The sequence below is a fragment of the Salminus brasiliensis genome, chromosome 1, assembly GCF_030463535.1.
Source record: "Salminus brasiliensis chromosome 1, fSalBra1.hap2, whole genome shotgun sequence".
Classification (NCBI taxonomy): domain Eukaryota; kingdom Metazoa; phylum Chordata; class Actinopteri; order Characiformes; family Bryconidae; genus Salminus; species Salminus brasiliensis.
The window spans coordinates 35,909,340-35,936,756 of record NC_132878.1 but is presented as its reverse complement, the minus strand read 5'-3'; the positions used below and the strand labels follow the sequence as shown (position 1 = coordinate 35,936,756).

Below are 27,417 nucleotides of genomic sequence, written 5' to 3'. Positions count from 1 at the left end.
ACTGTATGCTCAGGCTGAATGTTTGATGTTTGCCGGTTGAAACTGAGAAGGATCTAGTAGGATGCTGAGAGAAGAGCTACATAAGGTCTTTAATATGTGCATCCATATTAACATTTTGTCTTCTCTCCACTGAAAACACCTCTTTCAGAGGAGATGATTCTGACTAACTCACTTTTCCCTTGCTAAGCCAGGAGGCTCACACTGAATCATCATGGTAGTGAAAGCGACTGGAAAAGGATGTGAGCTCTGTGTGTGTGTGTTGTGGAATTTACTAGCTAGTTTTAAAGGTAGAGGCAGAGAGATTCACATTTGCACTTGTCACAAAAGCCACAGAGTCTTGTGGTCTAAAGTAACATATTCCTGCAGCACAGAGCTGGGCAATTTGACAATATTTTATCACATTGTGATAAATTTTGTTACTGTGATTACTCATACTTGTTATGAGTGTATTGTGGATATTGTCAGTGCTTAAAGAATACAGACTAACTGCACATTTCATTATAAAGAGTGTAATCAGTCTTATTTAACTGAATGGAGTAAAGCATATTTTGAGTAAAAATCACAGTACTCATGATGATGACATGACAAAATATTGTGATAAATATTGTATATTGTACAAATGTTTGCAAATATTGTGATATTATTTTTCCATGTCGCCCAGCTCTACTGCAGCACCACTTTGAATAGCTGAGTTAAATATAGAGTCAGAGTTACAGTGTAAGCATGTTCACACTGCATAGTAAAACTTATTAGGGTGTGGTGATAAACATATTTTATACATGGATTGGTAAGCACTTATAATTGATATTTTGTTAACAATATTAACCTTACAAGTATCACTAAAATGTAACTTAGGTTATGTTCACATTACAAACCTCATTAATAAATTCTTTTTTTTTTCTCAGATCAGATTTGGCTATATTGGCAGTTCATTCATAAATGTAAGTGACCTGTATCTGTCTGCAATGTGAAAAAGTCTCTAAAACATCACAAATGAGCAAATAGATATGTTTATGCAGTGGTGCAGGCTGATGACGTCAGGACTAAGCGCATGCCTACAAGAAAAAAGATGCATGAAATCCAATCTAACTGTTCACATTCATGTCGCATGGCCATAAATCAGATATTAATCTGATTTTGGACCACATATAAAAGTGACTCAAATCAATAAAAACACAACCACATCAGTGAGAACCTTTAGTGTAACACTTTACTGGGATGGTCCATTATAGATGCCTTGTTGATGCTCACCTAACATTCATTTACCATTCAACTGAATGTCAGTTGACATTCAACTTCTAAGGCACTACTAAGGCATTAGTACAAGTATTGCTTTTGTGGAGATTGTAGTGGCCCACCCTGTCAATCAAGTCCACTCAAATCATCCAATCTAGGTTATGTCATAAGAAACTGTTAATCTACAGCAGCTATAGACTCTTGGTGGAATACCATCTTATGTAACACCATGATTTATTTCATATATTTCATTGAGCAATATTAACAGACTTTAGCCAATGGAACAGCCTCTATGATGGCAGTGGGGAATATTACCATCACATTTGCCAGAATAAATCATACTGGTTAAAGATAAGGAATTACTATAACATCTAACGTTAAGCTTTTTTGTGATCTGACCAAAGTAGTTTGTCAAAAGAGAAAACAACACACACACATACACACAAAACCTTCAGGGCAAGTGTTCACTCAGGCCACAGTCTCTGCATTTTCAGATGCCAAAATGCAAATGTTAAATGCTATGGCTCAGGGGCAACAGGCAATAGACCTCTGAAACTCATTTTTTACTTGTGATTTTGATTTCAAATGCAAATTCCTATGGAAAAAAAGTGTTTGTGGCCAAAAACAAGAACAGATTCTCTTACCATGTCCACTTCTGAGATAGTGTCCAGGCTCTCAACTTGAACATCCACACCCACAGGAATAGCTGGGCCTTAAAAGAGCACAAAGGTATTTTATCATTTCGCAACACGAGCGAGTCATCACACACCATCCACCACAGAGAAACTCTAAACCCAAGTCATTTCATATTGCAGACTTATTTGCGGGCAAATTTCTGTTCAGCTCAGTTACCACATCATCAAAAGGCATGCTCTGAAGCCACAGAGTCCTGGCAAATGTTTTCAGAAGTAGGGTGGACACGGAAAAATTTCATTATTTCCACATTTCTATTCGTGGCCTGTGAGTCCTCAACACATCTCCGGGGCAGGGGTACACAATCAGGTCACAGTGCTTCTGCACAATCATATACTAGCCAAAATAAATCACTGTGCCCTATAGCCCCTGAATGCATTAGCTTTCCAGGACCTTTGTTTGGCATGTCACAATGCATCAGCTTTATAGGGTTGTGTTTCCTGCGTGCTCACGATTCACGATACATCTCTAACAGTTTTTTCTTTTGCATCCTATGCGTCACAGAGGAAGCATTATCACCAAACGTCAACATTCAGTAGGCCTGCTTCTCAGACTCACCGGCCTGATCTCCAAACCACTGAATCCATCTTCATAGCACTTTAGGGCTAAAGCGAGACATAGCATGTGGATGTAAATGACTGAGGATTTAAATGCATACATCACTCGGCGTAATCCACAATGCCATAAGAAGTAGCACTCGGTCCATAATCCCGCTGCACATTGCCCTTAACTCAGTAAATCCCTGCAGTGTAAGTACAGAGAAATGGAACGGCGCGCTTACATACAGCATGGTGGGACTTCCGAGTCAAAGTCAAAGCTGTGATTTCCTCCCAGGAAAATTAAAATGGGTCCAGGTCACGAGAACAAATCATGGCATAAATTCATGGCTTAGCGCTGGAAAGGTGAGGTCTAACAGGTTCAAAGTCCAGACCCATCTGTGCCATGATCTGACCAATGGCTGGACCACATCCTCTGCTGGTCTTTCTGTTGTCATGAAGCAGTATTGCGTGATTAGAGTTCTCCTTGGAGGGACACTGAGGCATTACGACAATGTAATGTGGTTGACAGTTCGAAAAGACTGCAGAATCCAGGAGCCACACATTTAAGGTAGGAGATCACAACATTTAAGGAATGTTCTTCATCAACTATTGCTAATGCAAACACATGTTTCTGCCCAATCATATCTTTATGTCAGATGTTTATCCAACTTAATATTCACAATATTACGAACTTTTAGTTTTTAGATGTTTTAACACTAGGATATAAGCTAATCCCTCAGCTTAAAGAAGTCTGGTTGGAATTGGAAGGTCACTGGTTTGATCCCTAGAACCAGCATTCGTGGCTTACCTGCCCTTTAGCAAGCCACCTTACCCCCCCAATTGCTCCCAGGATGTTGAGGTGGAACCCAACACTCTGGGTGTGTCTTCTCTCTGCCCTAATTACTGGTGTATGTGTGTTCACCACCACACATGTTGTCTGTTGTACTGCTGGGCAAAAGCGGTAAAGTGTGCTCCATCATTGGAACAACTGGACGTGCTTGGAGGAGAACATTTTACACTAACTGAATACTTAGTTAAAATTCCAACCATACATCATCTAGCAAAGTAAATGAACTGTTCTAGCAAACTAACTAGTCAAGTACCCAAGATGACTATATCAACCCTATTCTTAAAACCTTTAAAACCAGTGTCCAGTGTGTCTGCTAGCCATGTTTCAAAAATGCAAACACTGCTACTTATGATGTCTAATAAAAATACAACCCACTAGAAACTGGCTCATCCTACAGAATTGTATTACAATTCAGAAGACTGAACTTATTTGAGACATCCTGGGTAAAGTAAATCCAGCCCAAATAGGCAAATTGACCATAATTGGGGACATACAATGTAAACGGACACAAATGAATAAAATGGTTTAAAAGGAGCCATCAGTAGATTATATGTCAGAGTGTTATTTTTGTAATGTGACTATTACAATTTGGGAAACCCAACACAGAGGCTTTAGCATGCTCTCTCTTATGTAAGCCCTCTTCAAGAAGTCCACTAAGAAATCCAGACAAGAAGTCCATAAATGGTCAGTGACAGAGACACATTTTAACCGTGAATTTCCTGTTTTCGCATTTGATTTGACCTCTCTGTTTACATCTTTTTTCCCCAGCTTTTAGGCTTTTTGACATAAGAACGCTGAAGATTACCGAAGTCGGAGACGGGTTAGTGAAGCACTGAGCCCTAGTAGGCTGTCTGTCTGTAATTAATCACTCGACTTGGATGCTGCCCTGTGGGCTAAAATCCCCAGGCTGTTATGTCATTGAAACGCCAGCACGAGACAGCCACGTTTTCCCATCAGGACTGCCAGACATTTCCACCACACAAGTGGTGTGTGTTACAAAGAAGCCCAAAGACAATTACGCTGAGGAGGAGTGATCTGTATGCCAGAAAAAAGGGAAAATGATCAACTTTCTAGGCAAGAAGATTATAGTGTGTACCACAGGTGGACACTCAAGCTGAATGAATTGGACTCGGGTCAGACTAGAGATGCAAGTTTTGCAAATAAGACTTGAAATGCAGTAAAACAAAATACTTGAGAATTAACTTAATAAAACTAAAATTCCACCACACACCAGGGGCATTGAGCAGATCCAGAAACATGACACCATTGTTTTAAGTGAATGTTTAGAAATCATGAGCTTCAATGCAACATTCAACTTCAATGTAAGGTGCCTCTGGACGGCCCATAACGCAACCTTTTAGCTGTTATAAAGACAGCACATTAGGTCACACTATACGGGAGATGATGTTTTAACCATTTTCACAATGGCCTATTCTACCTCTAACTAGGAAATGTGAAGGCTAGCATGAGCTTTTTTTTTTTTTTTTTTTGCAAAGCAACACCATATTTTTAATCTGCTGCTTATGCAACACCCTTACACCATTGGACAGCTGAATATGCTTGGAGGAGAACCCCAACTGCCATGCAATTCACAACTGCTCATGCTTGCTTGCATTGCACTAGCATTTTTACAGCTTCTAGGGCCTGGAGCTAACGTTTTGGGCACCGTACATGGTCAGTACTTTGTAACAGCCCTTTCCACAAGCATCACAGATTGTAAATGCTTTTTGTAGCAGCTAAGAATCTTTCTTGTTTAGAGCTTTTCTCCCATTGCTTCTCTAATAGTCATCTAGTTCTTTGAGATTCTTGGTCCTTGGGTCACGGAGGCACTAATCATTTAAGGTCTATCCACAGATTTTTTTGTCTATGGCTTCTTAATCTTTCTGAAGGTTTGGGTTTTTGGGTTTTGGGTTTTGGTTTGCTTTTCTGGCAAAGTTTTCTTGGTCTTCCAGACCTTAACTTTGAAATGTTCTTAACACAAATTACACACACATCTTGCTTAAAATATGAAAAAAGAATGTTTCACCTTTCACTTCATGTCCTTTGGAAATCAGTTCATCTTCAATTTACTTCTATTAACTTCAGCAACAGAAATTCTTATGGGTGCCCAAACTTTTGCATGTCACTGTATTTGCAAACTGATATTGGTGTATTCTTATATTTTTGTACCAGCCTATGTTATTTTTCACTAACCAAATACTTCCAAGAGCCTCCAAATTATTAAGTAGCCCACATCATCCAGCAAAGTAACTGTTCTGGTCCAAAGGTCCCCAAAAATGACCAAATCAGCTGGTCAATCATCCACATTTTAAAAGTCAGCTTCTACTGTGCCCAGTGTGTCTGATAGTACCTGACATTGGTCAAACACTGCTAAAAACAATCTGTTTTATTTCATATTACGTATCTATCTGTAAGAATTTTGACGGGCCTAGTTGCTGATTGATTTTTCCACTAATTTTTCGCATTTCAACAATATAGGTATAACAAATCACAAAATTCAGAATTTGATTTGATATGATTCAGTGGAGCCTGAAATTCAACAATGTAAAAGTACAACAGCTGAACACACAAGCTGCAGTAAAAAGTGTCCTAAATCTCTCGCCATGAGCTAATATGCAGGTCCCAAGCTAAACCACTAACCACATAATGCTAGTCACAATATAATTTGACACAATACACTGCACGTCCCTAATACATCTTATAACTTTACGCATCTTGTGTATGCTCTGTTAAGCAGTCCAGTTTCTATTCACTTTCTAAAAGCGTGAACTAAAGCCCTACCTCCAAAGCCAGGCCTCATGGTGAAGTCGTGATCATCTATCCTGAGCAACTGTTCGGATTTGGTGACCGGATTCTTTGTGATATCAGGGTTCCTCTTCAGAATGGGGCTGTGACAGAGCAAACAAACACTGTTTATTTCAGATACTTTTGCTGGTTTACAATGAGCAAAATGTAAATCCGCACCCCATAAGACTGCTCTAAATTAATTCCTGTGTGTGCTGTAAGAAAAAAATAAGGGATTTCATTACCTTCCAGGCTTGCGAACTCCTCCCTCTGTTCTTGTAGTTTCTCTTCGGGACCTGGAAACGAGTTTGTATTTAGATCACAAAGCTCTGAGCAGTTAAAGGGCACTTACAAGCAGTACATCAACAATCCAGTTGCATTACATGTGCTAGGTTACTGTAGCTATATGTACGCATATGCATATGTAATTATACATCTATACGGCAGTACAGAATGGCCATCACAATGATAGGAGCATCTTACGATGGTAATATTTGTGGCACTGCACTTCATGCAAGCTCACCACTGTGTCTCAGATTATTTCTACTGGCTGGATGTGCTTTAGTCCTTTTTCCTCTCGGTTTGTTTCCCCCCAACTGTGGGAAGGAAGTGTCCTGCCTATTAACTGTAACATGACTTGACAGTCTGTCATACCAAAGGACTTAATTCAAACTACAGGTGGCCAGACAGGACCATTTAGCTCAGTCAGCACAACCCATCCAATTCAAGTGGAAAAGGATGACTTTTTACTTTATTTTATTCATTTTTGCACGTTAAACCTATTTTACTATAAATATTCCCCAATCTGCCATTATGATACGCCCCTTTACGCAGAAATAGAGAAATTACGTAAACATGTTTTAATCCTGTCATTATTTCCCCCATTCCCAACTTACGGAAATGGATCTGTGGTGGATGACAAAGTCCCTGGGGCGGAATGATTTCACAGTGTTGAATTAATTTTCAGTGTTCATTTAAGCACAGTGAGGCTAAATGACCGCAATCAAAAGTACTATCAAGACACAAGTTACAGAGCATCACGAGTGAGCTTTACACAGTCTTACTCTATAGCTTGCATCCAGGCAGAGGAGAAAAGTAGCAACCTTTTAGTGCAGGAACATTTTGGGTTTGTGCCAGAGAGCCCCAGGAAGCCAGAGGCTGCCTCCACAGTGTCGCCAGGTGCACTGAAGAGCCCCAGCAAGTATACTCATCAGAAGTGATAACTACGTGGCTTCCCTACTGCACTCAAAGCTTTAAATGACACTACCCAATAAAATACAAATAATATGCTTTTTCGTTATATTTATTATATATATTTATGAATCTCAATGAAGTGGCACATTTGCTGTGGATGTGCAAGCACTTGAAGCACAAGCATCCTAAAGGGCTTTGTCAAGATGGCAGCATAATGGCACCAGTAGTGACAGAATAGCTTAAACCAACATTACAGCCTGTTGCTACAGCCTGTTTTTACAATTTTCCATTATATCGATACTCCATTTCAGGTAAAGGGTAAAAAAGGGTAAAAAAAGGATGATATACATTTTGATGATGTATGATGTAAGAATATAATTAACACACATTGTTTTGTGCAAAACTGGGATTATGAAGAATCGTAATTGAGAACGGTGCGCTTAGTCCTCATCAACACTGATATGCAGCCCAAGCCATTAATAACAGTGTGTTTTCAGTGTGTTATCAGTCATTTATATCTCACATGCTGTATGCTGCAAATTACGTTTTGGAAATTCAGGCTGGCATTGCGCTCATTTCACGTTAATCTTGGCAGCACACAGTGAATTTGATATAAACAGCCCCGTTTCAGCTTCGTCAGAAATCGCAACAGATGTTGGCTTTTTTCTTCGTTCCACAAGTTTCCATCTGCTAATAGCTGATGGTATGAAGTCTTTCCCGAGCCACTGAAATCTGTATCAGACTGACAGCACAACAAAAGCATATTGCTTCACTTTCACTATTGAAACAACGTCTGCCTCGGGAATAATACTTTCTGTTGAAGGTCAGAGCAGATTAAAGTTATGGGTGAATAAGACCTATGACTTTTTCAAATCCATTAAAAAAACAACAAAGTACTCAGGACACAGTAAAAACACCCTGATACAGACAAACCAATGTTATTATGCAATAAAAAATATGGTTGGGTTCATCAGATCATGCAAGATCATATCCCCCATTAGATTAATCTACTGTCTGCAAACTTGCGTCAACTGTGAATATGTGGCTGTCTAAGCTGATTGGCAGTGGAGTGCAGGTAGAGTGTATGCAGGGTTACTGTCCCCAAAAAAAGTCACAGTGGAGAATGGGGAAATGCTCAGTCAGTCGCTCTTTCCACTCCAGTGTAGCAAACATGCAAGGTCAGGAAAGGACACTGCTTGAAGTGCTGAACTCAGTGAGCTCAGAGCCTAATTTGATTTGACAATGACCTCATATTTATTCTGCGTGAATGTGAGTAGAGAGCCAAATATAAATGTGCGTTTTCAACATGATATCAGAACCCTATCGCATCAGTAGATACTTTTGGAAAACCAATTATTGACATTGCATTTTGACAGGTGTTCCACTAGCCAGTTTGAGTATTTCTACAACTGTAGAAAGAAGAAGAAAACACATCCAGCGAGCGTCAGTACTACAAACAGAAACACCTTGTTAGTGAGAGAGACCAACAAAGAATAGCCAGACTGGTTGAAGCTGACAGAAAGGCTACAGTAACTCAGATAACTACTCTGTACTGCTGTGGTGAGTAGAAACGTATCAGAATGCACACAGAATCTTGAGGGGGATGGTTTAGGGTTACATATGTACCATGCAGTGGACACAGGCTAACCAAAACTAGACAGTTAAAGGCCTGCTCTAAAGAAATCTTGATTTCTGCTGAGACACACAGATGGTAGGGTCAGAATTCGGACTAAACAACATGAATCCACAGACCAACCTGCTGTGTGTCAACGCTCCAGGCTGGTGGAGGTGGAGTAATGTTGTGGGGAATGCTTTGTTGGCACACTCAGGGCCCTTAAATGTCTCAAGATTGCTTGACTGCAACATGCCTACTAGAGTATTGATGCTAACCATGTGCATCCCTTCATGACTACAGTTTACTAATTAGGCCTGTCACAATAATTACGTACAGTACATGGACACAACCTCGATATTTTTTGCTGACCTCGGCAATGGCCATTTAGTTTGCTTGTGTGTATTTAAGCAAGCCATGCTGCTCTCTGTTGGAGGTGAGGACGAGTCTGTGAGAAGGCGGGTAGGAAAAGAGTGCAGTGCAGTGACCAATACATCAATAATGGCACCTCCATACAGCACCCTCCACAATTATTGGCACCCCTCATTAAGATGTGTTCTTAGGCTTCTAATATATATATACTTTTAAATAATATAGGACATTGCAAAGAAAGAGAAAAATCTAACCTTTAATTCAAGTGCATTTATTCAGTGGGAAATTAAGAAATAATTATTTTACATGAAATCATGTGTGCCACTATTATTGGCACCCCTGATGTGAATACTTTATACAACCCCCTTTTGCCAACAAGACAGCATTTAATCTTCTCCTATCACATTTTACAAGATGGGAGAATACAGAGAGAGGGATCTTCCACCATTCCTCTTTGCACAATCTCTCTAAATCGTCCTGGGTCCTCTCCTATGCACTCTCCTCTTCAGCTCACCCCACAGCTTTTCCTTTAGGTTGAGGTCTGAGGACTGTGATGGCCATGGGAGGAGTTTGATTTTGTGTTTGGTGAACCCTTTTTGTGTAGATTTGGCCACATATTTAGGGTCATTTTCTTGCTGAAAGACCCAGTGACGACCCATCTTCAGCTTTCGGGCAGAGGCCAGCGGATTTTAATTTAAAAGGTCCTGGTATTTCAAAGAGTTCATGAAGCTGTGCATCTAACAATGGTAGTGGGGCCTTTGGAAGAGAAACAAGCCCACAACATCACCGACCTATTCTTCACAGTGGGCAAAGGTGCTTTTTCCGCATACTCTTTTGTGTTGCGCCAGACCCACTTAGAGTGTTTATTTTATTATACTGGTTTGCCACTGTTCCAGTTGTTTAAACGTCTTGATGATTCCTCTGACTGTAGATATGGACAGCTGCAGGCGAGTGGCTGTCTGGGGGTCTTTTCATGTTTTTATATGATGTTGATTTCTTGTCTTTTATTAATGGCTGATTGTATAAAGCTGCTTTGTGACAACAACAGTTGTAAAAAGCGCTATATGAATAAATTTGACTTGATTTGATTTGATTATGTGTGTCAGTGGAGAGCAAAGTTTGTCTTTCTTTTTTTCTGGTTTGCTAATCCGAAAATTGATCCCACTCGTTACAAAAACACAACGATCCTTTCTGAACCATGAGTTTTTAAGTTACACCCTTACCGACAGGTGAAGACGTGTTATTTGAAGACAATAGCTGGTTTCCCCTAAAAACTGCATAATTCTCTTTTGACATTTTGGAAACGTGAGTCCAAATTCCACATCTCCTGTGTGGGAACATTTGGCTTACAGCCATAAGGCCCATTAAATGTGAAAGAGCCGGTTTAAAAACAGTGGTTTAATTTGATCTTTTATTTATTTGCAATTTTTTTTAACAGCCCATCCAATGTCTGAATATTCGCTCTTTTAAAGGGTGTTACTGCATCATTATGCTATTATCTTTAGCAGTGGCATAAAACGCTTATTTACTGCAATTATTTCTTTGACAATTTATCATCCAAAAAATAAATCGTTATCACGACAGGCCAAGTTTTAATGGCTGCTTTAAGAATAATAATGCAATTCAATCATTTCAACATGAAGCAGAATCTCAAAAGATTGTTTTTAACATCCTGCCATGAAGAATTAAGGCTGTTCGGCTGTGAACTGCTCGGTGAGCTTTTACTGGTGTAATAACAGTTATTTCTGTCCTTTGTGTGTCTTTATTTTTAACTGTCTATCTTCCTATTCTGTTCCTATTTGGAACTTGGCCACTGTTTACTATTTACAGTTGTTGTTTATATTTCTAAAATTATGGAAAGTTGAAAGTTGCTCCTCAGGGCTACTTCACATACTAGACGTTTTGACATGGATGTCTCTTGGGACAGTTTTATTTGAATTTTTTTCCGCTAGAATGAGGAATCTCCTCCATATACACACATCAGAAAGAGAAGTGGAAATAAAGTGTGACAGCGGGAGAGGGCCTCTGCAGGTCTGTGAGTGGAGAAGAACTCAGTGAGAGAGAGAGAGAGAGAGAGAGAGAGAGAGAGAGAGAGAGAGAGAGAGAAGATGAGATCCACAGTGACAAACACTCAGATAGCAACGTGCTGAGGGCACCACAGGTCCTACACCACTGTCACTTAGGAGTAAGGCGGGGGGTATGTGTATCTACTGTATGCACAAAAGAGAATTTGTGCACAGGGGCGTTGTGTGCTTTGCCAACAATATAATAAATACATTGTTTGCTGTCCTTTTTAACCCCTTAACTCTTTAAAACCTAAAGGCCTGCAGTGGCCAATTTTAAGTGTAGTACAATAATGCTTTATATCAAAAACACCTGAACACCAAAGGCTGACTTTCTGGACACTGATTAAGCCTATTCTTGGGGGGGATTCTCAATACAAAGTACGCCATTTTCTGACTGGTGTACTCGGTAGTACTGACGTGGCAAGTTCGACTTGCGAGTACAAACTCCCGAGGACGGGAGGACAAGTCACGTCCTGATGCATCCTCGATAACACGGTTGAACAAGAACAAATCCAGGCATTTGGACTGTAATTGGCTAGATGTGGACTTTTGAATGGAGCAGTGCTTTGGCAGTAAGTGAGGACGTTTCACATGAAGTCCACAGGAACATAAGATTGAGAATCAGCCCTGGACTAAGCTGCAGTGTCAGCGTTCATCACTTTCTGAAACTGGCTTGAGTTATCGACACATCTGTTTTTAATTCAATCTCCTTTTTTAACACTATAAAGCTCTGTACAAAGTTTAAGTGATGTCTCCACCTGATCCAGCGGATCAGAATCTGAGCCGATCAGGGCATGTTTCGATGGATTGGGAACTGGCTATTTTAAGCCTTTACTTCTTTTTTTGTGCTCATTTTATGTCGCTGTTGTAGAGGCGACACAAACAGACACAGCCGGCAGCAGTAAGAGACATTTACTGAAGGTAACAGTGCTTTTAAGCTCTGCAGAGTGGAACTGTTTTACAGAGGAAAACAAAAATCTGCAGAGCCTGCTGAGCCTTTCCTGTACGAGCACACAGAACATCAACACATGGCTACAAGTCCCTAAAACGATTCGCAAGTCAAAACGGTTAGAAACGAAACAATCTTAGTTTCTGCGTAAAACCCATTTTGCACTCAAGGCCGAGAGAAAACAGCAGCTCCCTATATGCAATATGAAACCCCTATATGCAATAGTGGTGCACTAGGCCATGAAATAACAGCTTCTGTACCTTAATAGGGCACATAATGATCAATATAAAGACATTTATATTCATACTGCACTGTTTGGGCGGGGAAGCCACAGTTTCATGACTCTGTACACGACACAGTAGGAGAAGGAACATGGAGATTCAGCCACAGTGTATCCACAACTCTGTAAAATGGTTATTTCACAAAACCGAGTTGTCAATTCACAAAAAAAAGCCATTAACCATTAGGAGTGTATTATTATGCACAGAATGCCAAGCTAAAGTAACAGGAGATTTATCGAATTGTATCATAATTAGTATTAAACACATTATAAAATAGTCATCTGAAAAAATACAACAAAACACTGGTCTATTATATCGCATTAAAAACAAAGTAATTAGCAGACTATCACATCTTGCTAAATCTGTATGGTTATGTTATGTACAAAAATTCAAAGGTCGGATTAGAATTGTATCAGATGATAATCATTGTTAAGGTATGGAAAAAGAAAAACTGTACATCCAACGTAGGTCTTAAAATATTGGATCCTGCATCTAAACAGTACATAATATCCCTATTCAAATTTAATTTGAGATTCAGTCTATAAACCTCAAAGGCTGGGCAATGTACTGCTTTGGCGAAGAAGCCAAAACTCCATAAAATGCATTCAGACCATTTGAGATGCAGACTGGGTTAGTAGTACTACTTGATCCACAGCAAACCAAAACCCCACACATTCAAAACTGCTAAGACATTCAAGTATTTTTGGTTTTTATAGTGCAGTTTGCCAGTGAACCGATGAGGAAACCTCTACATTGAACATAGGTGTGTGAACACAGCCCAGTCAATTGAATGTTTTGACCAATATTATGGCTTATCTGATTTAAAGCCCATTATAACTGGTGATCATGGTAAAATCAGATTGATCCAAATCCATAACCAAAGAACTACCTTCTCATCGGTTGCCAGATATGAACATCTTGAACTTTGACAGTTGGCTTTCTTTTGACCATGACGAGTGAACATTACAACACATATTACAAACAAAACCCAAGTACTCTTAGTGGCCTTGGAATAATAATAAGCTGGAATAGGGATGAGTGAAGTGATAAAAAGTTCATCTCAACCAGTCCCACCACAGGCAAAACATTATTACCATTACATTGTCTCTTAAACTGTGAGCCTCCGTACAAAAGCAGCTTAAATCAAGTGGTCAGGCATTAGCAGCTGTTCACACTGGCCCAGCTTCTGTTCTAAAATTCTCTCAGCTCAGAATAAGCGGAATCAGCTAACAACAGGCCCTCTATTCTCGATAAAAGGGTTTGGGAGGAGGGAAGTGGGCTGCTGGACATAATCACAGAGACATGAAAAACCTTTATGCCATGAGGACCGCTACTTAGTCTTCTATGTAGCATTAAGCATCACTCCAGTGGTCCTATAAATGACTACTATAACATTCAGAGGATTCTAAAGTACCCAGAAAGCCATAGGCTCACTTCACATATTACAGCTCACCTCATTTTATTTGATTTGAAGAATTAAACACTGAAGAACTATACCGCTTACTGTAATAGACACACAAATGGTCACTGCTTCTTAATAGGATGACAAGGTTAATGGTATATCCACAATGAACCCCTTGTTAAGGGATGCGATCACAGAACGGATCAATAAATTGACAGAATCAAACCGTCCCAGGCTTGAACAATGTCCTGGCATGGGACGCATGAGCCTGGCGATATCCTTGGTCAGTAATTAGCCATAGCTATTAACTCTACAGGCTCTTGCATCAGGCCTGGCTTGTTTTTGGTATCCTTTCTTTAATTTCAGTCTTTAGTCTTTGCTTTAGTTCCGTTCTTGTTCATCCTCTGGTTTGTTCACTTTTCTGGTTTTGGTTCTCGTCAATTTTTTTATTAAGTAGAATTATCCAAAAACCCTGCGCTGGAGTCTGATAAGCTCTTATCAGTCCCATTCCATACAGCTCACAGTTTCATACAGTTCTTTGCCATGAGTGTGAAGTGTGGAGAGTGTGATGTGTTGATCACAAAATATCAGTGGGGCCTCAGTATAGACTTGAGCAGCTTGTAGCACAATGTCCAGTTTAGACTAGGGATGCACAATCCATCTTTTTCTGTTCCGATACAGATACCAATACATGAACTTTGCATAATGGCCGATAGCAAATATACCTGATCATCTGGGTGAAACTTAAGGCACCATGATTGACATAATCAATACTTTACTAATTTTGTAAAAACTATAATAAATGAACACATATAAATTAACACAATTTCGGTTTATTGGTCACTAAAAGTAATAACTATGCTGAACCTCTGCACAGTGTTGTCTGGGCTCAGGACTTTAATTCTGAAATTCGAAGTTTGTGAGACTAAAAAGCAGCAAGCAACTCCTCCCTTCTCGGTTCTTCTTATATGGAAGACAAGCTAGATTGCTCGATAGATAGGTCTTGCTAAGACGTGTGTATGATGTCTGTAGGTTACTCTGATTCTGGGTTATGAAGCCTAGAATACCGGCAGTGCGAGAATCTGGTTCCATGAATGGATCAGCCCTTTGGATCAGACTAATTATCTGATACATCTCATTTTGTTTCGGATCGGTGCATCCCTAGTTTAGACATCCTAAAATCTTTGTGACAACATACGACACCAGATTTGAACATTCACTTGCTGTTAGTGCAAGATGCTAAAGCCTGTATTTGATCTATTTTTGTCCTGTAAATGTTGCTACCTCATTCCCCTGTCTCCTGCTGTACTGTGCTTAATGTAACACCATGTCCTGAGAGGAACTGGATTACTTTCCTCCATCAACATTTCACTCAGCATGTGATGAGAATGAAAGACAATGCATGTGACTGAGATTCTATGTTGAATTCTTACACTGAATTCTGTCACATCCCCATGTTTAAACAATATGACAGTATCACATAATATTTATATCACTAAAAACGCTGGTTTCAGGTAGAACCATTCTTTGTTAGGTCTTCGAAAGAACCTCAGTGATAGTGTTATTTTTTACACCAGAAGCTTTCCTTAAATGACAGGCTGAGGAACCCCATGAGAATACTCCACCTGGAGCCTTTTTTTTCTGTGTATGTATCTATGATGACACACAAATACAAATAGCAGGAGAATAAACTGTATCCAGCTGGCCCAGTTACAAAACCATATTTGCACATAGATATGCTCTCCAGAACACCAAACCTACAGTGCTTCTTGGAAGTGCACCAGCTGAACAACAAGCTGCTCTTCTGACTTTGGCCTGTGTGAAAGAGGGTGATCATTTGATGCTATGTGGTCAAAAGAGCATGAAGACCATGAAGTATGTGGGCTGGTCTTCCAGCTTCAATTTCAGCTTCAGGCTGCAAGATAAGATAAATGTGGCAAACTTCATGTTACATAAAATGATCATTTTAAACGTTCAGATGTAGAGGACACATGAATCGACGTTGTGTCACTACTTTATATAAACAGGCAAAAACGGCTATTATATATAAAAAAACACCACAGTATTCATGATCCAGCCATATCTGATTCACATTATTCTACAAATGTACAGCTGAGCTGCTGAGAACTCCCCCCTGCTCGTGCCAAAAGACCTCACTCATAGACAGCCAGAACTCCTTAAAAAGGGCGAGTCTTCCAAAGTTCTTTGGTTAAGGCAGTGGTTCTACTATATATAGGACCAACTGGGCCGACATTGGCAATGCTTTAACAGTTCTTCCCCAGGTTAAACGGTTCTTCAAATATAAGGAAACGCTCTTGTATGGCTGGGCGATATGGTAAAAATACTATATCACAATATTTAGACTTTTTTTGCAATACACAATATAATCACAGACTAAAAACATCAGTAGCGACAGATTCTTTAAAACTACTATTCAAATACTCTCTCGTACTGAATACAGTGATTTTTATTATTCAGCATCTGCTGCTCTTCATCTAATTACACCACTCTAATTACACTGTTTATAATGAAACCTGCAGCTGATCAGTGATTATTATTATTAGTGATTATCGTCGAAATGCTTAGAAAAGCATATTGATATCATGATAAAATTTATCATGATACGATAAAATACGCTCTTGTATGTTATTCTTTATGAAAGTTTTAAAAACCTTGTCCAATATAGCACCAAAAGGGTTCTACTATTGTTTCAAGTCAAAGACTTTTAAGTCCATATACAACCCGTTGTGATAAGGGTATAGCACAGACATCCTTGTTTGTAGCCAAAGTCAGAGAAGAATAAGGTAAGTGTCAGGCACAATCAGCTGATATTATGTCTCACAGTGTGCAAAATAGTGACAGCCAGCAGAGTTCTATATGGAAATAATTCAAACAACAAACAACACAATGAAAATATTACTTGTGAAGTCTACACTTATGTGAGGTCTTTTGTAGGTCAACTCCTAGTGTGCTTAAAATAAACCACTACATCAACTGAATAATCACCTACTATTATGCATGCAAAACAATGAATGCTAAACCTTCCATGCTTTTGTGTTTATTCTTCACAGTAATGTTTTATTATTGTTAATATATTCAAATAATACTCTCAGAAAAATGGGGATGCTCAAATAACAAAGATTTTTAAAGCTTTAATCTTTTTGGGACTCCCTGGCCACACCAGAAACATGGTTTATGGTCACTGCACAGAATTCAACAGAATTCAACCTCCAATAGGTTGTGGTGTGATGTGTGGTGGGCAGCCACCTCAGTATCCAGGTAGCAACTGAAGGTTAGAGCCATGAATGTTGAGGGACGAAAAAGTGCTTTACTTCCTTTACCTCAATTCCTGTTGGTACTAGGGATCAAACTGGGTCCCAAGCCCTCTACTCTAACTTTTAGGCCACCGCTGCGCCATAAAACCACCGGATCTGTCACTACCACACTACCACATAAAACCACCGGAGGGCAAATCTGTCACTACCACACTTCCTTCATTTGCATATATGACAGCTGCCACTTCTTTTATCAGAATCTGTGGCTCTAGTTTTCGAGATTTTATTACATTTTGACCAAACAGGTGGAAAGTTTTCATTAATATTAATGAGCTCATTAGTATAATGATTATGATTTGGTTGTTGAATTCACATGCAGAAAGACAGTGGTATGTTGAGGACCAGCACAATAATTTCACACATGGCCCTGCCACATACTTTGCATGCCGAAGAGCCATTACAGCCAAGTTGTATAAATCTGGGCCAAAATGTGTAGTACCTCACTACCTTCTAATGAGCATGTAGCTAACCTGTTTCACAGAACCCCAGGCAACAGAATGTAACACAGCTGACACTCAGCATGGAATCCTGATCTGTCCTTATGTCCTTATGCACACCCTATGTCCTTAAACAATATTTGACATCAAAATAGTTTTTTTTCTTGGTTAGTTATTGTCTCTGCTTATTCTTGCAAGCATGAATGTTGATACACTATATGGACAAAAGTATTAGGACACCTGCTCATTCAGTGCCTGACATTAGCCATGCTGCCAATAGGTTCATGTTATTCTTTTACTATTGTATTGAGACAGTGATTAGACAAGCAGTGTGTGTGAATTTGCACATCTGTGTCAGCGATGGGTGCAACTTGAAGAAGCAGAATGCGTTCTTGCTCGCCTAGAAGAACATTTTGTATTTTTAATTATGTCACCATGTAGCAGCTGGTGGCGAAAAATAATACCCATCAATAATATCATCCTTCACATTCCTCTCCCACCTATCATTCGATAGCCCATTCCAGAATACCATGTTTCATACAGACCTTTCATAATACCATGTTTCACGCATCATACTAAAGAAAAACGCCTTATGATTTTTTACTTTGAAGGAATGTTCTGGCAAAAACATCAAACACACACTTTATGATCAAAGTTTCATGGTTCTCAAGCAACTTACAGCACACAGTACAAAACGCAGACAAGTATGCCTCACCTTAATGAAGGCATAGGTGCGGTTTGAGCTGGCTGAGAGAAGGATGTGGCCATAATTTACAGAAATAATATTGGTGTTTGTTTGTTATATTTAGTTAGTAAAGTAATGTTTAAGCCAATCCTGATGTCTTACGTCTCCCCACATGGTGAGCTATATGGTTTATTAATTTAACTATGGGATGGGATCGGTTTTGGGTATCGGCCGATACACAAAGTTTATGTATCGGTATCGGAACAGAAAGTGTTGGGCTGGTGCATCCCTAATTATAATAAAATGTTGATGTGACTTTGAGCATCCATAGTAATTGTGTTTTTTGTGTTATGTGTGGGAGCCTTTACAAGGATGTGAGAACTGTAACGAAGGTATATTAATTGTATTCCATATATCAGCACTGTCATGCTAAAAGATGTGTGAATCTGGCAGCTGATCTTTACGTTGGGTCAGAATTTTGAGATGAATGGACCAATAGAAATGCTTCCAAATAAGGAACAAATTCTTTTCACATTGGCTTCCACTGGAAGTTATGCTGGTTCCACTATTACCAATCCACCATCATCCTTTCCATACAGAAAGCCCAAACCTCAAGTTGCTACATTTACTAGTGCAGTGTGTAACCATAACAACTGGACTTGCTTCTCGGTTTTTCCATAATGGAAATGAATGCTCCAAGAACTTCATGCCCTTGTTAGTACGCAGTAAAAGAAATTTACTGTTTTGCTAAAGCGTCCAAATAGCACTTCTATTTAGTTAGATTTAGAATTCAGCTGCTTTAATGCACTCCTTGCTGACACAGGAGATCAGTTGTGCACACAGCTGAATCTCCATAATATCTCCATAGAAACGCATTACCAATAAGAACTGGAACTGCACATGAGCCTAAGGTTGCTGTGTGTTAGCACTGGGGCTCTGGAGCAGTGGAATTGCATTCTTTGGAGCTGGAGTGCCAGAACTAATCATAAGTACCTGACTCACTAATGCTCTTATGGCTGAGTGCAATCAAATCCTCACAGAAGTGTTCCAACATCTACCATAAAACCTTTACGGACGTCCACCGCCCCCCCCCTACAAATTATTACCCAGGATGTCAGAAGGTAATCCAAAAACAACAGCAGCCTTCCTCAGCTTCTCTACAAATCCAGAGACCAAACAGCCACTTTGCTTTCCTGAAATGATACAGTGCCTCTTTAATTACTATGCTTATCATGTTGCGCTCATGACTGTACATCTGTGCACACGAGCTCTCATCCCTCCCATTTACAGAACACCACTTCTAAAGGTTGTGACCTTCCTATAGATTACGGGCAGCGTGTTTAGCAGAATCCAGCCACAACCCTGCCAATGAAATGCAAGTGACATAAATCAAACGGACATTAACTCATGGTATTTCAGATTAGAGATTATGTAATCAGCCAGAGTGGGACGTTTGATACCCAGGCCCTTGCTCTTGCATTTAGGCAAACTGTGGACAATAATGGACTGAGCGCTAAACCACCTATAGCGCCCGGGATTGCTTTCAGACAACACGTACAGTCTGCAGTCGGGCAGTCTGTCACTTCCTGTGAGCCGGCAAATATGAAACAGAATGCTTTAAGTGATGTAATCTCCAAGGGGAGGCGTAATTTTACATCACTGTTTTAGGCCGTGGTGGGCTGTTGTTGAATCTGTTCAATTCAGTCAGTCAGTCAGTCAAAAAAAAAACAAAAAAACATTGCCAAGCAAAAACAGAATAGCAAATAAGAAATAAATTATATATATATATATATGTACATATATGTGTGTGTGTGTGTGCTTGCTATCAACAAAGACACTCCCTTTGAACTACTAGGGATTTCACAGACAAAAAAACTAATCCTATATAGTGATAAACAGGCCTTTTTTTTCCTATTGTGGAGCATGATAACCAACATCATAGCTTCTAGCTTCTCGCTTCAGTTCAAAGATCCAAACAGACAAAGAGCATTACAGACATAGACACTCTCAAGGCCAGCAGAAGTGGTTAGCAGCCACGCTTCTAGATATGAAACTGTTGACTGAATTTCCTGATACATTATTTGCTGTAAAGCAGACCTGGGTTTGTGATGCTCTTATTGGTTGTTATAAACAGAGACGTCTTCATTTCTAGACAACCAGGTAAGGTAGCACATGCATACCAGCCTATAGGTTTTGCTCATTATTCCTCTCCTTCAGGTGGCCTTCATTTGGCTGATTGATTTCGCTGCCATCTGGAGAGCTTTGCGCGTAAAAGCGCGTTGGATGATGCGCACAGGGTCCCGGAGACCACAGCGTGCCTGCTTCTGAACATATGCATTCGTTGGTTTATTCATTTGATTGTTAAATAAATAATAACTCGACCGTTCCTCTACACTACGGGGGTCTCAACTGTTCTGCAGCATATCCAAGCGCCTTCGCGTCTTGTGACACACGAGGGCACCAAAACACTGGAGGACGTTTTGTTTACATATATTTCACCTTTCATATTTTTAGCTTTTTTATTGACAACCATTCACTCAAACCTATCATTCTTCGCAGCTGACACCAAGAGCCCTGAGGGTGCAAAACGAGCCAGCTCTGGCCGCTCTGTGCGAGCGCGTTGCGCTCAATGTTCCGTGGACGGGGAAAATGCACCAAGTTTGCAAGGCTGTTGAAAGCGGAGGAAAACGCATGCATATGAAAGTCTGCGAGGGAGGCGACGTGGGTGGAATGCACGCGCTGGATAAGGAAAAGCATGCATGCAGCAGGTCAATAAAAGCATGCAAAAGATGACTAAAGCATGCAGCAGGTGCATGAAAGCACGCACGCGGTGAAAAAAGGCGTGCAAGGGATGAATAAAAGCATGCACAAGGTGAGTATGAGTGGGCGCGCGCTGAGAACGGGAGCATGCACGTGGTGAATACAAGGTGTGTTCGTACCTGATCTGGCTGTAGGTCTGCAGCGTCCGTCCCCTCGACCGCGACGAGGCGCCGCACGCGCACAGGAGCCACACGAGGAGCAGGGCGAGCACGTCCGCGTGCATGGTGCTCCCCACCTACACATACACACACACACACACTCCAAAAGCGCGGGAAAGTGGCTGCAAAGTCGCGCGCCGCCTCCTCTCGCACCTCTCTTTAGGTGCCTCCTGCCATGACTCCCGCGAACCCTTAACGAGTCGCGTGAGTGAGAACGCGGACGCGCGGAGAAGCCAGCTCTGCTGTGTTTAGCGCGCGCATCAGTGAAGTGGGAGCGACTGGGTCTACACATAACAGACAGCAGCGTCACATGGAACCCCAGTGGAGCCCTCCTATTGCGCACGCGCAGAGCCCAAACTCCGCCCATGTAGGTGCTGGAGCACCATACAATAAGGACAGTGGATGTTGGACAGTGGATGTAAGAAGACAGTAGGTTAAGCAGTGCATCGTTATAAGGAATAAGGGAACTGCTCATCACATAGGCTACACATAGACAGCGACCTCAGCTTAGCGTAAACAGTTGATGCAACACATGGGCTAAACGTCTGGTAGCACTTTATAACAAGGCTACCATCATACAGGGTGATCACACAGAAGTTCCCATTCATACATACTGATAAACCTGAGTTGTTGCTGGTTCCTGATCTTACAGTGTTAAACAAGCTTCAGTAGAGGTCTGTACAGGAGTTACTACAATGGAACACCAACAGGACCTGTTCTGAAGCCCATGACTCTCTTTTTGGTGTTCATTGCCGTTATAAGTCGGCATAGACCATCTGGGATGCCAAAAAACATCAATCTAAACAGGACAAAATGAAAAGGCCCAATGATCATTTCTGACTTAAACACTTTTGGGGTTACTTAGTAGTAACCTGCTAAAGCTGAGAGATTTAACACGGATTTGGAGAACACACAGTAAGATCAGTAACCAGCAACCATCTGAGCTTCAACAGGAAATATGATGATTATGGGCTCACTATTTGGCAAGAGTCCAATCTACTGTTGTCCTTTTTTATATGTGCTATAACTTATAAATATAAGGTATATATATATATATATATATATATATATATATATATATATATACCTTATATATATAATTCATGACCTAATTACTACACCTTAATAGATACCTATTAAGCCATTCATAACCCTTCATAAAAAGTGGCACTTATTTTAAAGTGGCACCTAAAGTCCAAAACGTTAGTGCTTTAGTCCTATTTTAGCTTGTTTGTTTATGTTCTAGGTCACATTAAGAACAATCCATTGGGTCACACCATTCAAAAGACAAACTTCTTGTTTCTATAACTTGGATCAAGGTGTACTGACCTTTGGCCACCTTTTGATGTTTGGTTACATCACCTCGTACAAGATCTGGCAAGGAAAAGATATTATTAACCCATTAAATGGTGAGACTTTTACTATATCTTAAAGATTCAGCAATTACAGTTGTGACTTTTGAAGCCAATTATATTACAATCAACAATTATAGTGCTACAATTGTAGTACCGTTCATTTCATCTAATTAAATTATTTTTCTAGGTGAAAATAAATAAATCCTAAAATATGCCATATCAGTATGTCTCCCACAGAGACATACCTTACATCATTTTTTACACTCAGGAACAGCTCCTGCATATTAATGACTAGTGATATCAAATGTAATGGGGCATTTACTATGTCATAGGTAGGAATATGAATACATGAATACATCCTACCAAATGATGCCATATATTTTGAATTTGTTCCTGTGTGTTAAATAAATGATAATCCAGTATTACATTGCAAACTGGCCAACTTCAAAAAGAGAGTAAATGAATAGTGCATAGCATTGGCATCTGATTTACTGTGCAAATGGGGGCAGGGAAATCAGAGGGAATTGAGCTAATGTTTTCTGTGCTAAGCTACACTATTTACTAATTACATTCACATAGCCAGACAGATTCTATTTAAGTTTCTGTGGTCTCCTTCCCCAGTTACACCAGGCATGACTCTGATGGTCACATGTGCTGGGTGAATACTGGAGTTAACCCCCAGAGATAGACACTGAGCATATTTTTTTTTTGGGTCATTGTCCTGTTGCATCACCCAACTTCTACTGAGTTTCAGCTGATCCAGTAGAATTTTTTAAAACACTTGGGAATTCATCTTCCCCTCAATGATTGTAAGCTGGCCCTGATGCAGCAGAACAGGCCCAAAACAAGATGTTCCCTCCACCAGATTTAGTGCTGCGTGTTCTTTCCAGATAGTTCAATCTTAGTTTCATCTGTCCATCTCCATCTTCATCTGTCCATCTCCAGTGTCAATGTGCTCTTTCGCAAACATCAGGCATGCAGCCTTTTTAGTAAGCAGAGGCTTCCTTCATAATGTCTTGCCATACACACCCTGCTTGTTCAAGGTTTTACGGACTGTAGACTCATAAACACAGATGTAAGCCTGTACCAAAGATGCCTTTAAATCTTTGGCTGTCACTCAGGGTTGTTTCTTTACCTCATTGATGAGTCTCCGTTGTGCTCTTGAGGTTATTTTGACAGGGTGCCCACTTCTTGGCAGAGTAGCCACAGTGCCAAATTGTTCCCATTTGTAGATTGTTTGCCTCACTGTACACTGGTGAATTTCTAAAGTCCAAGTTCTAAAGTCCAATTACTTCGTAACCCTTTCCAGCTTTTTGTGAATCTAAATGTTTTGATCATTGATCATCTAAAAGGTGAGGCATGGCTCACTTACTTGTATCCTTCCGTTTTCGGAGCAAATTCAAAAAGTTTAAAGGTGTTTTTGTCAGTCAAAGTAGCTCTTGTCCACACCTCCAAACTAATTTTCTTAAGAAGACTCCAGGTATGCTAACACCTGACTCCAATTAGCTTTTTTAAGATCATTAACCAAAGTTTAATACATTTAAAACATTTAATTTAATACATTTACAATGAATGTGTTAATTTACAGTGGGATCAAAAAGTCCCACTGAAAAATGTGTAAACATGCTATAAACAAGTAAAGTTTTTGACTAAACAAAAGGGAAACTTTTGTATTAGAAACATTCCAGATTCGGATTTATTGCCATTTACAATTTGAGCACATTTAAATTAATCAAATTAAGCAAATTAAGGACTTTTATCTATGCAGATGTCTCTCAGGTAGAGCTGATCTGCTCATCAGAGGCTTTTATTCAAATGTGTGTTTTACATTAATGCAAACAAGCATTTTCTCTTGTGTGCTCAGACCTTTGGACCCCACTGTTTATGTTAACGCCATTTTTACTAGCATTTTACTCTACTGTTACTTTTAATGATTTGATTCAGACAGCAGGGGCAGCAAAAATGTATGTCCATTGTGCAGACACATACAGTGTATCACATATAGGTGAAACATTGGCTACTGCCTAGGTTGCTCTTAAATTGCACAGACATATAGAATCTAGGCTATGTCATAAGTGAAATAGTTTGATGAATGTCCCATGGTAAGGAGATACACATAGTACACAGCTGCTGCTGGAAATAAAAGATAAGCTATTGGATAATTCCTTAGAATTAGGTTGCTGAGAAATAATGCAACATTGTTATAGAGTAAGGGGGGGCATTAGGGTGGGCCGTCGTTACGTAATGTTGAGCTTACGCTGGACGGGGCAACAAGCCTTCTCATCACATCCTCAACGCTTCATCTGTTCATGGATAAACTGGGCCATTAATGATGTTTGAGTCACTCAGAGCTCAGAGACCTTCAACCTCTCACCCATGACCCAACCCATCACAGCATCCGGCTGTGCTCCGTTATCAGTATATAGAAACGGTTTACCTAAAGCACAATGTAATAAGTCATTGTTAAGTGTGCTAAGGAGGAAGTTCTAGAAAGCGGTATGACCCAGAAACATGAATGTATGTGTATGTAGGACATGTCCTCACTGCTTCTTGAAGTGACCAGGCACTCTGCAGAAACTCGTTCAGATGCTTTTTGAGTAAATATACATGGGTTTGATATTTATATATTTTATTCCTGTCTGGTTGGTGTTTTTCTTCCTCCTCCCCTAAGAAAATTACAGACCAAATGATCTGCTCTTTTTCCATGTCCTGCAATTTTTCAGGCTTGAATAATAGTGCTAGAGCCTTAATGCCCAGATGTTTTATATAGAGAAACAGTATGTACTGGTATTTTTTTCTTAAAGGGCTACAAAGGTTTTTAAAAACAAGAAAATAAAATAAAAACAATGCATGTGTGAAGAACCTTTTAAAGCTTTATAGAAGTTTCATAATATTTATTTTGTCTGTAGTGGAGTGTGTGTGGTCCAGTGTTTGGACACTTTTGCTCTCACCTATTAAGGAGCCTGAAGAAACGTGACTTAGGGCTCCTCTTCATCAAGAGCAGACATTTGCTTTATTAGCTCTATTATTCTTTGCTACACTTGTTGACTGTTGTCATCAAACTCATAAATTATTGGGGAAAAGTAGCGCCCTTTCTCTTGTTTTCAGGCGCAGTGATCCAGGTTTATAGATAATACTGCCCACTAGAAACCACCTCATCCTGTGTTTATTTTACAAGTGTTGGCGCTGAAGATGTGCAAAAATCTTTTTACAGGCGTCACCTGATGAACTAATACAATCTGAATAGGGTTCAAGACCATGTGGAAATGTGTCTTCAGTCATTTCTCACCGCTAAATTGATATGTGACAAAACTGGCAGGGTTGGCATTGTCTCATCATGCAGGTTTCAAACTATTTTTTCCACCCACCTCCTTCCAGCCTTTTTTCCACTGAGATTTAAAAAAAAAAATAAAGGAAAGAAATGTTGTGTCCAGAATGATGGACACAGCTGTAGAGGATTCTAAAGTGACTGAGAAAGCTGCTTTAGAACAGAAATGTATAATTGAAATACATTTCATATCCAGAATGCCTTGTGTTTCAAAAGTGGTCAAGGCAGATAAACTTGAAATGTATTCTGAATACAGTGAGATCACTATGAGCTGAGACCTTTAATCCTTTTAAACCTGGAAATAGACAGAACAATTAAAGACAAAGAAAAAATAAGAAAAATAAAATTAAGAATAGATATTAATTTTTTATAGGTACATCCTCAAATTTAACTCATTTATTTATTTAAATGTCTTTTACACACATTTGTGGAGTCTGTGCAGCTCAAGACCATGCTGGCAAAAAAAAGCAAACATTGGAAACAAATTCAAAAATGTAAAAATTCATGTTAACATTTGAAAGATTTTGCATTTCACTTAAATTGTTATTCTGAGGATAAAAGCTGTAATTTTGCAAGCCTAAAAGTATCCTAAATTGAGGAAACTGCTAATGGATTAAATGAAATGAGCTACAATGTTTATGAAATAAATACAACACTCAGAATTTTTATTATTATTTAACTCTTTTTTTTATTATAAATTAGTCATTTGTATAAAAACTTTCTGATGTTACAGCGGTGGTGAATGGAAAAAGTGGTTGACATCTACAACAAAACACTGTGTTGTACAATGGACGATTGTGAAAGCTGACAAGCCCTTGATACGTTGGTGTGTAATGACTAATAACATTGCATTTGGAACAAAACCATTAATATATGAAGCTGTGGAATTTTAGTTTTTAACTATTACACTCTTACTGATAAGATACATACTTTTAAAACCATTTTTGTGTGGTACCCTGCGATGTATTGGTGCCCTCTCCATGGGGTATTTCTACCTTACTCTCAATGATTCTGGGTGGGTTCTGGAAATTAACAGGCATGTCTTAAACATTCTCTTAACCCCTTGACACAGAAAGGCTTATTACACACTAAGGTGTATTATACAGTAACTACAGGGACTTCTGTACAAACTGATGCAGCTATTCTTTGGGAATAACACTTTCAGAGGTCCATAGGCTGGGGTTAATCAAACATAAGGAAAATCCTTTAAGAGAAAATGTGTTACAACTTTAAATAAGTGTAGACTTTTTGTAGTTTGAGCACCATTCTGTAGTTGGTACCATACCCTTACTTGTAACTATAGGCCAATGTGGATTTCTCT

General features: G+C 39.6%; 1 protein-coding gene across 1 annotated transcript in view; it reads right to left on the bottom strand.

Moving 5' to 3' along the window:
* The window catches only part of gabrr1 (gamma-aminobutyric acid type A receptor subunit rho1), a 36,791-nt gene extending 15,330 nt beyond the window's left edge, over positions 1-21,461 (bottom strand). The window contains exons 1-4 of the mRNA XM_072678643.1: positions 21,375-21,461; positions 6,348-6,398; positions 6,100-6,206; positions 1,881-1,948 (exon numbers count right to left, since the gene is read on the bottom strand). Coding sequence (XP_072534744.1) covers positions 1,881-1,948; positions 6,100-6,118 — 87 coding nt within the window. The 5' untranslated portion in view covers positions 6,119-6,206; positions 6,348-6,398; positions 21,375-21,461. The remainder of the gene's footprint in view (positions 1-1,880; positions 1,949-6,099; positions 6,207-6,347; positions 6,399-21,374) is intronic.
* Between the last annotated feature and the right edge of the window lie 5,956 nt (positions 21,462-27,417).